Below are 18,804 nucleotides of genomic sequence, written 5' to 3' on the forward strand. Positions count from 1 at the left end.
TCCAGGTCAAGCTCCTGTAATGTAATGAACTATGTTGGCCACTAAGGGGCAGTATACGACACCCCAGATAATAAATTTAGCTGTTTACAGTCATAGTTTTATATCTCTGTATAAAACTAACTAACTAGCAAACTAACTAACTAAATAAATACATAAACAAATACGTGTTTTAAAGAACAAATCAGCAGAGCAGATATCAAAGTTTTCTTTAAAAAGTAAAATACGGATATAAAAAGAAAGTTTTTTTTTTTGTTTTTTTTAACCACATGCAATCAAACTGAATTTCTGTCTAGGAGTCTGATCCAGTAACTATTTTAGCAAACAGATGAAGTACTTAACTTTTTAAAAATGGCCCCCATTTGTTTTATTGTTATAATACACTTATTCTTTGCAGTGACAATGTTCTAAAGGTTTTTGTTAATATTTAAAAATATCAGCTTTTGTATGACATATTTCCTGTGGTCAATTGTGAAATGTGTACAGTCATTCTTTTGTGAATCAGCAGCAGCATAATGATAAATTATATTTTCCAGCATAAATAAATAAAAAAAAAAAAAAAAATCTTACACTTTAAATAATTCAAGGAATGATTAACCCAAAACAAGACTGTGGTGTCATTGCAACTCTAATGTGATGGGGATAGTTTGTATTTCTTTAGTTCTTTACCATATTATTGGTTTGGACCATCATCAGTACTGTGAATAATTTGCCAGATACTAAAATCATCTAATTCTTCCTTTCACCCAAAGTTGGTGCTAAAAACTGTTATATTTTACACTTTTTATATTTCAGTAAGAATCTCACTGTTTTCTGTGTTTGCTCTTATTTATCCTTACTTTAGGGTGGAAGCTTGACATACAAGCTTTTTTCTATGATTTCTGATTAAGATGGAAAACAGGCTGTTTTTATATGACAACAGTCTCACACATTTACAGAAGATAAAATTAACTCAAGGAAAAAATAAAACAGAAACAACTCAGAGAAAAACCAGCAATATCCATGACACATCCCACCTCCTATTATGTGATGATAACTCTGAAATATGAACAAGTGCATTGCTACCCTACAATAAACCCTGTTATCAGTATCAAAAGTTATACATTAGTCTATAAACGGCCATCTGCTAAATGTGGTTTCTCTTGAAGGTATTTTCAATCTCTTTAATTGGTTCCTATCAGTAATTTAATTTCAGCTTGAGATGCATGTTTAAATCAGCTCCCTTATTTTTTCACAAAGATTCTGAGTTACAGGCAAGGCATCTTGTTACAGTGCACATGATTTGTGAACTGAGAGGGTCCATGGAATTCTACATGTTGTGTAACATATAGTGAAAAATTAAGATACTTTTAATTGTGAATTACACTGAAAGTTTTCATGTTTGATCCAGTCTTTTGTATGCATTTAAACAGTTTTAAAATAAATGTTCTCATCCATACTGTGTAACATAGTCAAAGTGTAACATATTCAGACTGTAAAATAAATGGTTGGTTTATACAGTATAAATAATTCCACATTTAATTATTACTGCTTTAGCAGTAAGCAGGTGCTCAAAAGCAGTCTTTCTCTTTTCTATTGTATTTTATTTTATTGACCATTATTTTATTTTATTGATCATTTATTTTATTTTATTTTATTTTATTTTATTTTATTTTATTTTATTTTATTTTATTTTATTTTATTTTATTTTATTTTATTTTATTTTATTTTTTGACTACATAGTTGTAGATAAAGGGGCGGGCCGAATCATACCATTGGTTCAAACCTGATGTGCTGTTTGCCTATTGGCCAAGCTAGACGTCACTGCAACAGCACTTCGTTTCCCCTTTCCTGTGTTACCGCCCTTCGTTGGATTGAGTCAAAAACCCCTCCTGAGAAGGCGCTGCAGTCACTGGGAGGACTGGTGTTATTTGGAGATTCACCATCAAGATCCCATCAACCTCAGGTAAAGAACGAAGTTGTAGTACTGAGTGTTTTGAAGTTAGTACACAATCCAGTAGCGTGGCCAGCTGCATAGTTTTACTCACTGTCACTGGTCAATGGTTTAGCTAAACGGCTAGCGACTTGAGACATCTGCAAATGTTAGCCTGTTAGCCTGTTTATCTCATCCATGGTGCACTGCACCCAGAAATGTAGCAAAGTAACCAGAGTTGTTCACCCATATGCGGCTCTGTGTTTATGACTAAGCTAATTCTTAGAAGCTTTTTTTCCGGATGGTGCTAATTACGACCAGCACATTACCTGTCAAGCGATAGTAAACATATTAAGAACGGGTTAGCTAATGCTACAGATAGCCCGCTGTTTCTGCAGAAAATGATAACAGCTAAGTTACCGAAACTGTAACATACTAAATGTAGAAATTATTAGTTGTTCTTTCTTATATATTCATTTCAGACAGGTCAAAATATTATATGTATATATATATATATATATATATATATATATGTGTGTGTGTGTGTGTGTGTATATGTATATATGTATGTAATAAATTACGAATACCTCGTTCGCTTTATCATAGTTGAGTGTTGGTGATTGTAAGTAATAATGGTTTAATGGTCTGCCCATCCCTGTCAGCCACACCAGATATTTTAAAGACACTTCTCTGCGTGTGACTAAGACCTGGCAGTAAGTATTATAAGGCAACACAGTTTTGGTGAAATGACTCAAGCCTGTGTGGACAATGAGGAAAATGCTGTAGATATGTAGCAGTTAAACTGATTGGTAATTAAGTGCAAGGTCATTGCACCTAAGTCTACTGACACACTCCCAGGTCAGTAACTAATGCGAGACTTTGTTTAGTGTGTTTCCAAAAGGAGGTTTTGTCAGTAGAGCTCAGCTGTGAATGAAGGGTGTGGCCCAAGTCTTATAGTGCTTGCTGGGAGAGTTGTGGTTTTCTCTTAAAGGCAGAAGACAGGTGGCTTTACTGAGGCAGCGAAGCAGATATTGTTAATGGGTGGAGTGCTGTGGTAGCTGCTGCTAACAGCATATTTCTTGGTGACACGGTTGACTATACCATCTTATTTAGCATGGTATCACAGCTAAAGCGCCAGCCAGGTTTTGTTTTACTTGCATACGATTGACAGAACAGTGAAACCTAGCTTTGTAAAATGAAAAGGGGGCCTTAGACTGTAAAACTGGCAAGTCTTTTTGAATCTGCATTATTAGTACTATAACACTTGAGAAACTCTTTCTGTGCCGAAAGACACAGCACTGCTTGAAATCTGTCCTCATTATATAATAAGGTCATGCATGTGTGTGTCTCTGAAGTGGGCGTTCAAAACAGGGAATTATACAAAGTGTGTGTGTGTGTTGGGGAAAAAACACCCACTTCCTGTCTTACCCTCATACATTAGTACAGGAGATGAAAGGACAACTTTCTTTCAAAATCTGTATAATTTAGAATTGACAACACGCTCATTCTTATTTTACTTGTTTGTGGATTTCCGTATCTACATGGCTGGGGTTCTCCATCTGTCTTCTATCTTTTCTGCCATGCTTCATAAGAAACCTGAACACTGAAACCATAAAAGAGGGCAACACCAGGATGGATGGTGCAGAGTAAAACTGGAGGAGAGTAGGTGGGAGGAGGAAGTACAGAGTCTTCTCCTGAGGGCATAAAAGCTGGGTCATTCTAACTATAGTCTTTTTGAATGTTTTGGGGTGTGTACAATAATATAACACCAGTCTCTGTTTCCTGAGCCATCTTTGAGCTTCAAGTTACTATTTCTCTCACTCTTATGCCTGAGATCTAAATACTCAGGTAACCAGGATATTGATTAGGGATGCACCAATACCAGTATCGGTATCGGCTCAATACCAAGTGTGTTTACTCGCACTTGGTAATAATGTTGTACCAATAACCCCAACTGAAACCACACTAGTCAAGATAGCGCAGATGTGTTTGATGGCATGCTTCGGACATGTTTTAAAAGAAATGAATGCCTTGAATGTTAAAATGTCACAAGATCTTTGTTTCAAAGCCACACATTTATAGTTGTATTTAGGTAAAATGTGCCAAATCAAAATAAAACTTGTTGAAATTGTTAGATCTGTAATGTTATATTTGTATTGGTGAGGTAACTAAAGAAAGGATGGGTAATTTCTTACAACCTAATGAAATCTTACACAGTTATAACAGCAATAATAACCATAGTCATAATAATGTTCAAATATTCAAATTTCAGAAATCAGTACCTGATTGGAACTCCTAAAAAGTGGATCAGTTTATCCCTACTATTGCTTTCCAGAATCATGCATAACAGAGTTAAACATGTTTGACAAGGGTGACATTGGGGTTAACCAGGGATAGCTGGAATGGTATGTGACATTCACTTTAATGGGTATGTGATATATGTCCATCTGCAGTAGTGATGGCAAAGCTATTTAGCTATAGGCTTTTTTTTTTAATACCTATTTTGCCTAAAGCTATATATGTATTCTACATATTTCAATTGATCTTTCTTTTTCTTTTGGAACTATAATAATGTGTTTAGATGTATTTCACATGCCATTACATTTGATGTTTTTTCATGCCACTTTATTTAAATGCAGTCAGAAGGAAAAATAAACTTATAACAACTAGCCTCTCAGGTGAAGTTAAGTTGTTTGTTATTGTGTCTTGTAGCCTGTATGTTCAGGTCAGTGAAGGAAAGCTCAAGGTGAGTGTTGAGTACACTCAGGTTGTCAGTATTATTGGCTTTGAGCCATCTGTTGTTGTCTTGAAGGATTAGCAGTGAGGAGAAGGAGAAAGGAATCAATCAGACTGGACTAATGTATCCTTTCAGCGTCTCCACTTCAACCCAAGCCCACCCAGAGGCTTTATTATCCCTGTACATGCTCCATTACTTCTGTCTGCACACTAGAAGGTACTAAGCCTCACTATAGAAAATATCTGTTGAACTGGACGAATGATGCGTCAGTTAGGGCTGCTCAATTATGGCAAAAATTACAATCACAATTATTTTGACTGAAATTGAGATCTCGATTATTTAACATGATTATCCTTTTATCTTTGACAACATAAATTTTTTTTTAACATTAAACCGTGACTTTTAAAAAAATGTTTTTAGGATTCCACATATTTTAGAAAACAAACAAATAACATGAAGCTTTGTTTTGACAAAGTGCAAATACTGATGTAAACTGAATAGATGATAAGGGGTGTTCGTGATGTTCTCGACTCCGCGTTGGGCATTATAACCGTTTAACACACGGTTACGAGTTGTTTAATCCGCTTTTAGCATGGTCCCACAGTAAATATTTCATAACAAATTTGGATTTCTTTTCTTCAACATTTGCTGAAGTATAGGAACTATTTTATGTTGGCCTCGATGTACGTTTTATGCCAAAACAACCGCTGTCAAGCTACAGGGCGTTTCTCTCATTCACCCATTAAAGACAGCTGATCTGAACCAGCTGATTAACGTGTTGCTATGGTAACGCCCCGTAACGGAGGGATATTATAGTGTTTAACTCGCCGAACTACGTTTGCGTTTACACGAAAATAATGCAGCCAGTTCTCACTGACAGTGGTATAAACTATGTTGTTGTGAACTTCCACAACCTACTGCAGTTATTCTACATTGACCTGCAGCCGGAGCCGACTGAAACTGGCCGCCTGGGAGTGCCAGGGGGGAGAGGCTCCCGCTGCTCGTTCGTTACAATAACTACAGAACAACATGTGCCTTTAAGTCAGTCGCCAAAACACCAGAAAAGTCTCCAATAAGGCCAGTAAAAGTTGCTAGATTTGTTGCTACTTGCTTTTAACAAAAAAAAAAAAGTTGCCAAGTTGGCAACAGTGGCTGAATAAAGCCAACGCAGGTGTGGGAGGAGTTTACAGCACGGTGCTGCAATGCCAGTGAAGCTCGATTAGCAACTGAAGACAGCAGGAGAGGAAACTGCAAAGAGAAAAGTAATTGCACCCTTTTATTTTCATGATCATTCAAAACCCAAATCGCAATTTAGATAAAAATCAGATTAATCGCCCAGCCCTAGCATCAGTTACGTTGAACATAAAGAAAAATTACATAGCATAAAAATGGTACATGAGTGATATCTATATCTATATCTATATCTATATATATATATATATATATATATATATATATATTCATTATTTACATTTATTCTTTGATGCCTCTTGCTCATCAAATTTGTTTGTAAATTTTTATCCAGACTTCTAGAAAAAACTAGCAAAGGCCTTTTGATTCTATCTCGACCATGCTGCTTTTAAGTTACAGCTGGCAAAATTAACTTACTGTATGGATACATCACATTTTTAATCTAGAAAACATGATTCTAAAGTTAAATCAGCCTTGTGTGTGGTGAAATGCTGTTTTTACCTTGTGATTTCAAGTGTATACACCACTTTGTAGTCAGTCTGGGCTTAATCTACAATTTTTGACAGAATTATAGCTTAGCCATATAGCAGGAATGGAGGATTTCCATCCTCACTGTTGACATCAATAATATCCTGCGTTGGGGTTATATTTGATAGAAGTGTACCAAATCTGTTTTCCAGATCCCGATTAAGCTCTTGTCAAACAGAAGATTAGGGATTATTGTTGTAGATCATTATATTCATTTGCTTTGATTAAAATTATGGGTGACATTTGAGCTCAACATCATCTGCTGGCTATCGGCCTTGAAAATCCCCCTGCTATGACTCTCCTCGTTTTGGAAGTACATGTGTGCAGCGGACTAATGCAGAAGGCGAGGAGAAGAATTAGTCTAGGACAGTGTGGGGATTGTGGAGACAAGGAACTGAACATTGTTAGACACAGACAGGGTCAGCCTCCCTTGGGAATTCTCTGGAGTGGAGAAGTCACTCAGGAAGTTCCAAAGAACTGGCGCTACATATGTGAGGAGCCCTTTATTAATTTAGAGCAGAGTTCATTTTATGTTTGAGCTCATTGACAGCAGGAATGCTGTATTTTACAGTTAACGTAAATGATTTAATGAAACTTTACCATGTGTCATCTTGAGGAGGCAACTGCAGGATCATTTTCCAGCTTCATTATTACATATGTAATGCCAAGGACTAATGATAAATTCCTTTTATTCACAAACACATTTCTACTGTTATGTCTTCCTCACAAATAAAGTTGTTTTTACTCTGACATGGCACAGTTATTTGGAACAATACACATTTAAGTGCATGAAAATGTGCATGAGGCATAGGGATAAAAAGCATCTGGGAGTTCCTGCAGGGAATCTGGAAACGATGAGATCATGTTGTGTTCGAACTGTGGCGTGGGAGAGGGAACTGTAGGCTAAAGCCTCCTCATTTTGTTTGATCTTATACACTGTCAGGCTCTAACTCGCCCATATCTCTGGACTTCATTTAATCTAGTCTGTGGTTTTATGTTCAGGCATTTAGTCCTAAAAGAAAAACATATACAAAACTTTCCATACCCAGTTGAAGCTTCTGTTTTTTTCCATTCTTGAAGTTGATAATGTTTTAGGAACATGAACATGATGAGCTGTTTGTGATCCTAATGGGAGTTGGATGATTTGTCAGGGCCTGAGAAAGTGCTTCCTTTGTTCCAGCTGTGTATGTATTGCCTCATTGGAAGGTCATTGCAAGGCTGCTGGTCAGCCCAGCTGTGATCATCTATTGTTCACAGTGATGACATAAACTGTGTTTATCTCTTGTTTAGAATATGCAATTAGATTTGATTGCTGGAATTTTCTTCGGTCTTTCATCGTGAACTAATTTATTACTCGTGTGTCCTCAGGTAGCCCTCCCCCTGACCTGGAGCAGAAAGCCTGAGGAGGAATAGTGTGGCGGAGGTGTGCTAGGTTTGCTCTTCAGTGTTGCCTGGTAAGCTATAGCCACCATGGCTCTGTCCTTCAAGAAGGATCTCGACAAGTACAAGGATCTCGATGAAGATGAAATCCTCAACAATTTGTCAGCGGAGGAGCTCAAACAGCTGGAGACGGCCCTCGAGGAGATGGATCCTGAGGTCAGAGATCAGGGAGGGTTGGGAAAGCTCCAGGGCTTTGAAATGGGAGGAAGTTAATGTGGCATAGGGATTTAATGGAAAACTTTTAAAAACTGGGAGGAAAAAAAAAAAACTGTTCACTCTTGATTTATTAAACTATTTGTTTGAAACCTTAATTTTCTTGATTAAAGTTGACATTTACACACTTTTAGCAAACATTTAGCTTAAATTATCCCAGGTTTACCAGATACCAGTGGGTTAATGCCTCTTTAGGGGTTGCTGTGATTAAATTGTAGACGCATTTTAGATATGTTCATTCTCAATGTTGACTTTTGCAAAATGCTTTGAGATTCATTCTTTCAAATCCAAGATTTTTTTCCCCTCCTTGTTACTCGGCTGCACTTATTTCTCCAAAGCTTTTGCGGTTGGAAAAATCACTTCAAGCTGCTGCAGCGTTGTCAGCAGGTTTCCAAGTGTTTGTGTATTTATTTCTTAGTGGAAGAGTGTAGTACAGTAAAATCCTACCAAGCTGGTCAATGTTTTATTTAAACTAAGCTGACTGAGACAAATGTCCACATGTGGCCCACAGGAAACACTCCCCAACAGTGGGAAAATTATTAATCTCTTGGTCTCATGTCTGTAAACAGACAAAGTCGGCTCACAAGGAGCAGCGCTTACAGAGTGAACAGCCTTGCTCAACAAATTTGTTTAGGTTCTCATGCAGGTTTGTTCAAATTCATCAGGGTTTCAGCTGGTTTCATTGTCACTTGCAACAAATGGTCCAGAACTGGTTCCATTCTTGGTTTAAGCCTTGAATCAAGTTAAACTGGTTCATGTCATTTTTTTTTCTTTTTCTTTTCTTTTTTCTGTTTTGACGAGGTTGTCATTCCAGTATTGCATTGAATTTTCACATATTAATGACTGTTAAACTCCTGTGCGTGGCAATGCTGGCGTGTCACAGACCAATTTAAAAGATACAGCAGTTCCTCACACACCTATTTTTGACAGAAATTTGTCAAAATGCCGGAAAATTTTATGCTGGGTTGTCTCTGTTCCCGATCCAATTTTTGATAAAATGCTTGAAAAGCAGCGCAGCTTGCTCAAGAAATTTGATGCCATAGTGATGTAAGTGAAAGAGATACTGACATTGCTGGTAGATGGCAAGACTTAAAAGCCGTAAGGGAGTGTAGTAAATTATTTTGTAGCATCTATTGCAAATGCATTTATTGTTAGGAAAAATATGAAGACATGAAGTTTAGCTTTCTTTGTCTTCTCTCCTCAGAATGCTCTCCTCCCACCCGGTTTACGTCAGAAAGACCAGACGTCTAAGAAAGCAACAGGACCATTTAACAGGGATAGTCTGCTCAAATATCTGGAGAAGGAAGCCATGGAGTACAAGGACAGAGATGATGTAGTACCCTTCACTGGAGAGAAAAAAGGTCTGTGTGTGACTCACAATCTAACAAAGTTCAAGAATATTTTCTACACTGACCGGGCCAATTTCTGATCCTCCCCTCCAGAATCCAGTTTATTTTTTTTGGCTATTTATTAGCCTAAACTATTAAACACGATGTTCATGTAACTGAGTCATATGTATCTGGCTTGTTGAATAGAAATTACTTGGAAAAGAAAGTAGTTTAGTAGTTTAGAGGTTAGTCCAGGAGTATGAGTTACTTTTATCAAACCTTTAACTAAGTTAAGGATTTCGAGATGGATTTAAGGTTTAGTGACAAAATGTTCGTTCATTCATTCATTATCCTAACTGCTTAATCCGATGAAGAGTTGCGGGGAAGCTGGAACCTAACCCAGCAGTTTTTGGGCGAAAGGCGGGGTTCACCCTGCACAGCTCGCCAGTACATGTCCAGTCCAGTCCAGCTCACTACACAGAGACAAACAACCACTCATGCTCACGCTCACTTCTATGGGCAATTTTAGAGTAACAAATTAACCTAACATGCATGTCTTTGGACACTGTTCAAATAGGGCTGCATGATTATGACCAAAATAATAATCACGATTATTTTGAGAAATATTGTATTCACGATTATTAATCATGATCATTCATTGTGTCTGGCAAAATATATATTTTATTTTTCATACAGCGCAGGCAATGCAAAATAATTAATTACAAAGGGATCTCATATTTCTTATCCAGTGTTTTGATGCAGCTGACATGACGCACTCTCATCAGTCTAAAGCTTGTTACATCCTCCACGAGAAGCTTCGTCTGAAGCCGGGAGGGATTTTTACCACCTCGATCAGCTGTTTAATCAAAAGAATCCGTTTTACCAGGAAAAATGCGGACCTCAAATGTCCAACCAATCCAACGATACTTAACTGGCTGATTGTAAAAGGTGTGCACGCTTAGTATTTAGGCAGCTTAATGAAGCCTTAACCACACGTTTGCCTGTGGTGGTTGGCAGACTACTGGTTGAGAATTGTGTGATCAGAGATGCATGCAGCAGAGCTCGCGATTTGAATGTAAATATCGTTGACTATCAAGTTTATTTAATTGGGGTAACCAAAATCGTGATCAAAATCCGATTAATTGTGCAGCCCTATGTCCAAGCCTCGCCCCCAGCCGAGGATCGAACCAGCGGCCTTCTTGCTGTGCCACGGTGCTAACCACTATTCCACCTAGTAACAAAATAGATCTTTGCAAATGTTTTGTTACTCATGTTCTGACTCCGAATATAAAATTGTTGAAAAGCAATGTTACAAAACTTGGTAAAGAAATATGTGATTTGGGAGCTGATAATTCAAAATGACTTCATTTGATGGTAATTCTATAATTGTGTATTTTTCCTTCAATCTAAATGTTTATAGATGGTGTAAAAGATGACCATTTTTGTCTGAGTAAAACCTGACCCACCCTGGTTTGTACTTTAAATTATCGTAAAGAAAGTGTTGGTGAGAAGTTTCTGGATTTTGTGTTCACCAGAAGCGAGTTGCTATCTCATGTTAGTGCTGACTTTCTATGGAGATTTGGATTCAGGGTGTGTCTGTGTGTGTATCAGCAGTGATTACTGATTTGCTGTCTTTGCAGGTATTATTCATACATGTCTGCTCTTATGCAACATACAGCAGTGTGGGGGAGGAGTGTTTGTACCAAGGAGTAGAAGGGAAGGGAGTGTCAGAGGAGGAGGCAAGCTTAGGATTTAATATGGTGGAACCATATTTTTGTTGATGATAGTTGGTTGATTTATTCATTATTTTCACGACTTGGTCTCTAGAGACGTGTAAATCTCAGCTTGATTTGCTGCAGGCTGTTTACTCTTTCTTTTTTTTTTTTCTAAAAGATCTATGCAAATGTTACACTAAAGCCTTATTTAAATAAGTGGGATTTCCTCAAGACATTTTCTTTCCTGTTTGATTTGCTTAGTTGATTGTAATCAGTCAAAAACTGTAGATGTCTCCTAAACATATAAAATCTTTATACCATTAAAAAAAAATAAAGTTATTAAAACTTTACATTTTTTAAAAAGTTGCCGATTTTTCATTTCTAGTTGTCCAATCCAGCTTTTTTTTTGGCAGACAGATATTCCTTTGATAAGCTGCAATTATGTTTCCAGACAAACTATTTCTGTTTAGCCCAATGGGATTGTAGCTGTTGCTTTTATGAAGATGAAAAGTGGGGAAAAAACTAATCTGAAGAGGAATGGGGTTAAGTTTGTCATGTTTTGTGGTGATCATAGTCACTTTTAAAAGATGTGGGGATGAGTTTTTTTCATGTAATAACATGGTTGATAAGAACCATCAAAAGCTAGTGGAACAGCGACACTATTTAGTAAATATTCTTTTTAGCAGAAAATATTTCCTTCACTGGGATCTCAGGAAAATAGCCAAGTCCCTCAATGGAGAGGAAATGTGGAGCTGACATCTTCCCCCGACCTAACCGCAGCCTGTTGGAAATTATGTTGTGTGCGTGTATGTGTGCGCTCTCTATGACAACACGGAAAAATCAGATCGCAGTGGCGGTGGTTCTGTGGAATGTAGTTGATTCTTTTCCTCTTGTAGAGCTCACCCCCTGCTGACAAGTAATGTGGTTATTTGTGTGTAGTTTCAATAAGGCTCTGAAAGTCAGAGTAAAACAGCATTCTAAAAAACCATGGCAACTGCTGCAGCTACTTGTACTCATTCTAGTGGCTCCATTTTTGTTGTATTCATTTTGTTGCATTTTGATTTTCCTTCAGGGTTTTTCAGTGTTATTAATTTCTGGTGACTGGAGCTAATTATTTGCAGATGGAGAAGAAATGTAGCATAATGGAACTTTTTCCAAGAGGCACATTGTTGCTGGCATGTGCACTGGAGTGGAAACTCACTTTGAGGTTTTAAAAAACCTGAGTAATATTAGGCCACATTTTTAGTAGTTTCTTGCTTGATTTCTTTTAATTATTTAATGTTCTGATTTTCTGATTTGGAAATGAAAACCAAAACCGAACAATTTGCTGATTCAAAAGGCCAATTATACTTTCTGTTGTTGTGCCAACAGTGCTTAGTTTTCCTTTGCAGTGATGGATTATGATTTTCAAAGACTTTAATTGGGCTTGGTATTCACCGGGGCCAGCTATCTATTTTGGCCCTGTCCCGTGTTGTTTCCCTGCCTGCACACTGGCGGATTAACTGTTGTAATGGTCCTCTGCATCATTCAGCTGCCTCCACAGTGATTGGCTGTAAACTGGAGGGCAACTTGAACCAGAAACTGCAGCAGGTGGAAAGGTGGTTAAATAGCTTCTGTATCGTAACAGAGCAGAATAAGGACTACCATCATATTAGAAAAATAAAGATATTTTTGGGTGAAATTAAATGAAAGATGTGCTGTTCTATTAAGTGTTTTACCCTCAACTCCTCACTGTGTGCTCAGATTCTGCTGTTACAGACTAAAATGCTTTATTAATTATACTGGTTTTTGTGTTGCATGTGCCTCTTGGCCTTGTCCTTCCTTGACTCTTCTGCAAGTTTCATGTCGCTCCAGAGCGTCTGGCTCTAAATACTGCCTAATGACTGTATTTACTGTTTACTGCCTTTCAGGAAGTGCCAGAGCTCCCACTGGGGACCAGTTTGGACAATATGAGTGGCTTGAATGACAAGGGGGAGGGTAAAGAGGGAGTGTCTGTCTTGGGCTTTTTTGTTTAAGGAGACGGGGAGATTGAGGGGCAGCAAATGGCACCCACTGTACAGTCTGTCAGCTGGGAATGCTTGTTGCCCCAGCAGTGCATTTTAGATCATATTCAAGTCATTGTTCCATGACTTCCTCTGCGCTTTCCGTTTTGGTTTTTTTTTCCTTAGACAGGTTGCCATGGCGATACAGGAGTTGTCTGACAGTCATGGCAGGACTGAATACAGCTTGTCTGAACTGTTGATGTTTTGGAAATGCTGTATAAAACAGCAGAAGGCCTGGGCCTCTTCAGGGAGGGAGTTTTTATGTTGCTTCGTCTCTTTATCAGTAAAATTACAAATAAACTGGTTTAAAATAATATAAAAATCGTGCACAAACACTGGATGTAATCTGCATTTTATTTTCAAGAAGCAACATTACAACTCCCAAGAAAAAGCACATTTCGTTCCTGTGGATTGCAGGAAAGAAATATTTGTGCATTTATAACCCGAGTGTAAAACTCAAAAGCCTGATGTGGGCATTTGAGGATTCACTTGTGTGAACATGAACCAGTTCCACAGCTTCAAATGTGTCTTTTCTTTCCTTTCCTTTATTCCAAATTTGCACGTAGTACAAGGTTTCCCCACTACACACACACTCATTTTGATTCAACGACTCCAACAAGCATTGCTACTGGTTGGCCATCTCGCTCGCACATCTCAGACAGTCACGTAGTCTTATGACCGTGGTTGAAGGGTGGAGAACAGACTTATTTCAGGAGAGTAACAAGCATCATTAAGTAGCAATTAGGCATTTTATTGGAATGTGACTTTATGAATCTGCTTTTGTGTGCATCTATTTTTTTTTTCCATTTGTAAGATGATGGTATGACTCATGTGTCTTTCTTCCTTTAGGTAAAGTATTTGTTCCAAAACAGAAACCAATAGAAACACGCCAAGAAGAAGTCACAACCCTCGACCCGGAATTAGAGGAAGCTCTGTCCAGTGCCACAGACACAGAACTGTGTGATCTAGCAGGTAAGAAGGAATTAAAACTTTGGGGAAGATAAAGATTTTTTTAAGGCTTCAAAAACATAAATCAGAAAGAAAGGGGGTCTTTAAAAAGAAAGCTTATTGTATTTGGTAACAGCCCGCAGTCTGCATGAGCCCAGTATCAGCTGGGAGTGCCAAACACAAGATCCTTTCACACAGCTTTTCCCCTGGCGGTGTCATTTACTGTGTGTGTTGATGGGTGGAAGAAAAAGGCTCGCTGAGCAACATAACACCACTCCTGTGCTATGCTGCCCAGGAATAGTCACTCTCTTTCACAGTAAACCTGCAGAATACATGTTTACACACCGATTACTTCCAGCTACTTAATTTATGATCTGCTTTTGTTTGCAGCGATCCTGGGTGTTCACACACTGGTCACCAGCAATCAGACATATGATGGCACTGGGTCTAAAGAGGGTTACAACAGTAAGTACAATAAGAATACACTCTCAAGAGTCTCTTAAGGGTCAATATGTTGATCTCTGCCCAAATTACTGTTTCAGATGTGATCAAAGGGGAGAAGATGAACCCGGTGTTTGATGAGCCACCTAACCCTACTAATGTAGAAGACACTCTGCAGAGGATAAAACGCAATGACAGCTCTTTAACAGAGGTTAACCTCAACAACATTAAGGTACACACAGATTCACGGTTTCTCGGTGCGCTCATTGTTGTCGAATCCGTTACCAGTGGCAGTGTGTCTGTTGATTTCCCAGAACATTCCCATTCCTACGCTGAAAGACTTTGCCAAAGCCATGGAGAAGAACACACACGTTAAAAAGTTCAGCCTGGCAGCAACACGGAGCAACGACCCCATCGCAGTTGTGAGTTGAGGTGGTTTGTGGGCTTTTAATGGCTTCGTTGACACATGGCTGCACATTTAAATCTTTGCTTTGCTACTTTCTCTTCTACTCTCAGGCATTCAGTGACATGCTGCGGGAGAACAAGACGCTGCGAAGTTTGAACTTGGAGTCCAACTTCATCACCGGAGCAGGAGTTCAGGCTTTGGTTGATGCATTACGAGACAATGACACACTCACAGAGATCAAAATAGACAACCAGGTACATAAAGTATAGAGTGATTCATGTTATTTTATTGTTGATACTGTTGTCATTGCAGAAGCTTGAATATAAACAAAGCAGACTTTTTTTTTTTTAAAGGATGAACAAAAAATCTCTATGCTTGTAATTTCTTTGTTTCCTCTCATTTTGCTGTGATAAAAACACATCCTGCCTGATTCCAGCCATCAAATCAGAAAGTCAGCTAAATATGTTTCATTACAGGCTGTGTATTATCCAGCTGGTAACAATAAATGAAACAGTGATAAACAGTGATTACTCTCACAGATGTTGCTTTTTAAGACTTTTTGATGCCTCCTGTTATGATGAAACTAAATGGAAACTGGTAGAAAGCTTCTTGACTAAAAAAAAACGCCCAGTTGACTCTTTGTCCGTGTTAAACATGTTATATCTGTGTGTTCTTCAGAGGCAGCAACTGGGAACCACTGTAGAGATGGAGATTGCTAAAATGTTGGAAGAAAACAACAGCATAGTGAAGTTTGGCTATCATTTCACTCAGCAAGGGCCTCGGTCCAGGGCCGCTGCAGCTATCACCAAGAACAACGACCTAGGTATGATGTGCACAAGCATCCAAAACATTTTGAAATGTGCTTAAACTATCAAGAAATGGGTGATTAATCACCTGGTATCTGTGTATACGGGAGTGTCAGGACAAATTGTTGTGGCGCATCAGGCATCTGTGGGCTTCCTCTTCCACCGTGAGTGATAACCTCTGCTCTCTCTTTTAGCTCCTCCCCATGTCAGAGCTGCAATAGCACAGGTCTGATGCATGAGTGTGTCGGTGCATCATTGATAACACTTGAGTTCTTTCACTATGTTTGAATGGAGCATTCACTGCATTAACAGTTTGGAAATTGGTGAAAGCTGACACCGTGTAGTCTTGCAGCTCGGAGAGTGACGACATCTCACTTGTTGATTTCTTAACACGCTGACACACGCTGTTGAAATAGGCGTAAACTTTGACCGCATTGCTCATTATGGCTCACTTTGTTTCTTCAAGATGTGCCAACAGGCCAATGTCAGATTCAACTTAACATTTTGCAGTCAGCATGTTTAATTTTGAAATTTAAATGTTGTCTTTAAGGGGGAAAAAAAAATCACACTTTGGGCATTTTGTTTTTCCTCTTTAGTTCGCAGGAAACGAGTGGAGGGGGACCTGTAGAGAGCAAGCACAGCCAATCCTGTTTCATCTCATCATGTGGAATAATTTCAGCCAATGCCCTGGTCTCATCTCACAGTGTGAAAACTTAAGTCTTGTGCCAAACTACGGGGCAAGGCACGCTAAACCAGAATATACATCTGAGAAGAAGGGAAATAACTGGAATTGCCCTCTCCTATTCACATGTTCATGCTTATGTTTGCAATGTTATTATTGAAGGTGTAAATTTGATTAGTTTTTAGTCATTTCATTTCAGCTGCTCCTTTTTTGAGCCTTTATATTTACCTGTTCAGACTTTTTACTTGCTTTTTCCTTTTATACAATGCTATAATCATGCGAACTAATCATGAACATTACAAGGTAACAAACAACAGTTTTGTAAAAACAGAAGTCAACATTGTGACATCGCTGCATGCTGTATTCTGATACAGTTCACTATTGATAGTGAGGTTTCATGTTGCGTCTGTACATTAAAGCTACAATATTGGAAAGCAGAATAATGGGAATAGCTTTGGATGTGACACTCAGACTCTCATAGACATTAGTCTCAGAAAGTGAAGTTCAGGCACTTCTATTGAGGGCAGAATGTAATAGCTTAGCCATGACTGTTAGCCTGCAAACCTGACTGTGTGCAGCTGTCTGCTACCATGTAAAAACCAAATGCATGATGCAGTAATGACTCCTGGCTCAGTTCAGAGTTATACACTGCATGTGCAGGGTGGTTTGCACATGTTCATTAAAGTTGCTCGTAAAGCTGACTGACTTGGGCTTTTGCATTGTAACACATGGTGCAAACATGTTTTTTCTTTTTTGCTTTTTTTTTTTCGCCTGACAAGACAAGATGCTTGACCTCAAAGTCGGTTAAAAACCCACACAGACGATATGGTTAACCCTTTATGTAACATAAATACTGTAATTATTATTTTCAATAGTTCTTTATTGTTCTAACTAAAGATCTTATTTTGATACGATTTTAAATTTTGATTTTCTTTGCCTCTAAAGCTAAATTATAACTATGTTTTGGATATAAAGGAAAAAAGTGGGATTTTGGTTCAAAAGATTCTAGTTTGAAAAGGTTTGATCAGGTCACACTGATGGATGCTCAACCATGCCAAAGACTAACATGAGCAGTGCTTAAAAGTATCAGTAGTGGACGAGGTGGTTTGGCTTCATGGTGCAGGTTTACTGGTTCAAATCGACTAAGACTTTATTTGTTTTTAATCACATTGCTATGATGCTAGATGTATATTTTTTTCACCCTTTTTTGTTGATCATTCATAACAAAAATGTTGACAGGATGAAGAAGATGAGGAAGGGTTGGAAGTTTGTGTGAATCTTGCTCTTTGGGGTCATGATTGCGTATCAGATATTTTTATGTACCAAGTCTCCCTGATTTGGGTTCAGAATTGATTTTTTTTTTTTCCTTCAGCTCCTATCCAAGACATTTGCTTCACAGCAGTAGCAGGTTGGTTGGCATCAAATTTCACTTCATTAGTCTGTTTGTAGGTGGTAAAACAGGACTTATTCAGGAGTTACTTGAACCTTGTACATACTGTTAATAGGAACAATATGCTGGCGTGAAGTCCTCCCAGGTGAACATCAAGTTTCTGTTGACCAAAAATGTTTTCTCATCAGTTCATTATATAAGAGTTGTACAACAGGATTTTATATCTGTGCACTTTTTCATGTTCATTTCTACTTTTTTTTTTTTTTTTACACATACCTGTTTTTCTCCTGGACTGTCAGCTAAAGTGGAAAACTTTCTTGCTTGCGCTTGTTAGTATTCTGTGGTTCATGATATGTCTACTAACTGTAAGATACCATCTCAAAAGTATGCACACACAGATACATGCAGTGTGTATCTCATAACTGCACAAGTCACTGCAGATTTGTTTTTTTTTTTTTACTATAAATCAAGTCTTAGGTGTTAACACAAGGAATATGTATTGTTCAAAGTCCACAAAACTGGTTTAAAAAAAGCACTGCTGAATATAATACATTCTCAACAATAAATGTTTTTACATACTCTAAATGAACATTTTGGAGTCACGTTTCTTTTTCTTTTGCTACTTATTGCTTGAACTAGTGTGTTTTTAAAGGGTGAACCACTGTAGCCACATTGCTATTAAAGAATTTCTTGATGTGTGAATGTGTTTGAAGAAAACGGACTGTGCAGACTGCTTTATAATATGAGTCACGAATGTGACTCGTATTATAAACTGCTGTCAGAATACAACATTTTCTGTGGGTTGGTCTCAGAATCCAGGTGAAAAATCCTGTGAGTTTTGTTCCCTTGTTTTCTGACTAAGTTTAGATTCTAATTTGCATTAAATGCAAAACGACTAAGGCTGATGTGCATGTTAGAGGAAAGGTGAGGGCACTTCCTGCCCAATTCTCTGGTTAGACACAAAGGTACAGTCTGGACACATTTAGAGGAGGTTCATTTAATTGTTCACAAACCTAAGAGTGTTCTGG

At 38.1% G+C, this 18,804-nt stretch overlaps 1 protein-coding gene across 3 annotated transcripts; it reads left to right on the forward strand.

The window, feature by feature from the left end:
- The first annotated feature begins 1,859 nt into the window (after positions 1 to 1,859).
- tmod2 (tropomodulin 2) lies at positions 1,860 to 18,306 on the forward strand. 3 transcript variants are annotated; one of them, XM_079242783.1, is made up of 10 exons: positions 1,860 to 1,942; positions 7,734 to 7,961; positions 9,223 to 9,379; positions 13,953 to 14,075; positions 14,442 to 14,516; positions 14,594 to 14,724; positions 14,807 to 14,914; positions 15,009 to 15,152; positions 15,577 to 15,721; positions 16,301 to 18,306. In XM_079242783.1, exons 2-10 carry the CDS (start codon positions 7,836 to 7,838, stop codon positions 16,330 to 16,332), a joined length of 1,041 nt encoding a protein of 346 aa, XP_079098909.1. In that variant the 5' UTR covers positions 1,860 to 1,942; positions 7,734 to 7,835; the 3' UTR covers positions 16,333 to 18,306. The 3 variants fall into 3 exon arrangements, with proteins under 3 accessions (XP_079098909.1, XP_079098907.1, XP_079098908.1); XM_079242781.1 differs by lacking the exon at positions 16,301 to 18,306 and adding an exon at positions 15,899 to 15,968; XM_079242782.1 differs by lacking the exon at positions 16,301 to 18,306 and adding an exon at positions 15,899 to 15,968 and having other exon boundaries at positions 1,907 to 1,942; positions 7,738 to 7,961.
- The last annotated feature ends 498 nt before the right edge of the window (positions 18,307 to 18,804 follow it).

This window comes from Telmatherina bonti (genome assembly GCF_933228915.1).
Source record: "Telmatherina bonti genome assembly, chromosome: 1".
In the NCBI taxonomy this organism is placed as follows: Eukaryota; Metazoa; Chordata; class Actinopteri; order Atheriniformes; family Telmatherinidae; genus Telmatherina; species Telmatherina bonti.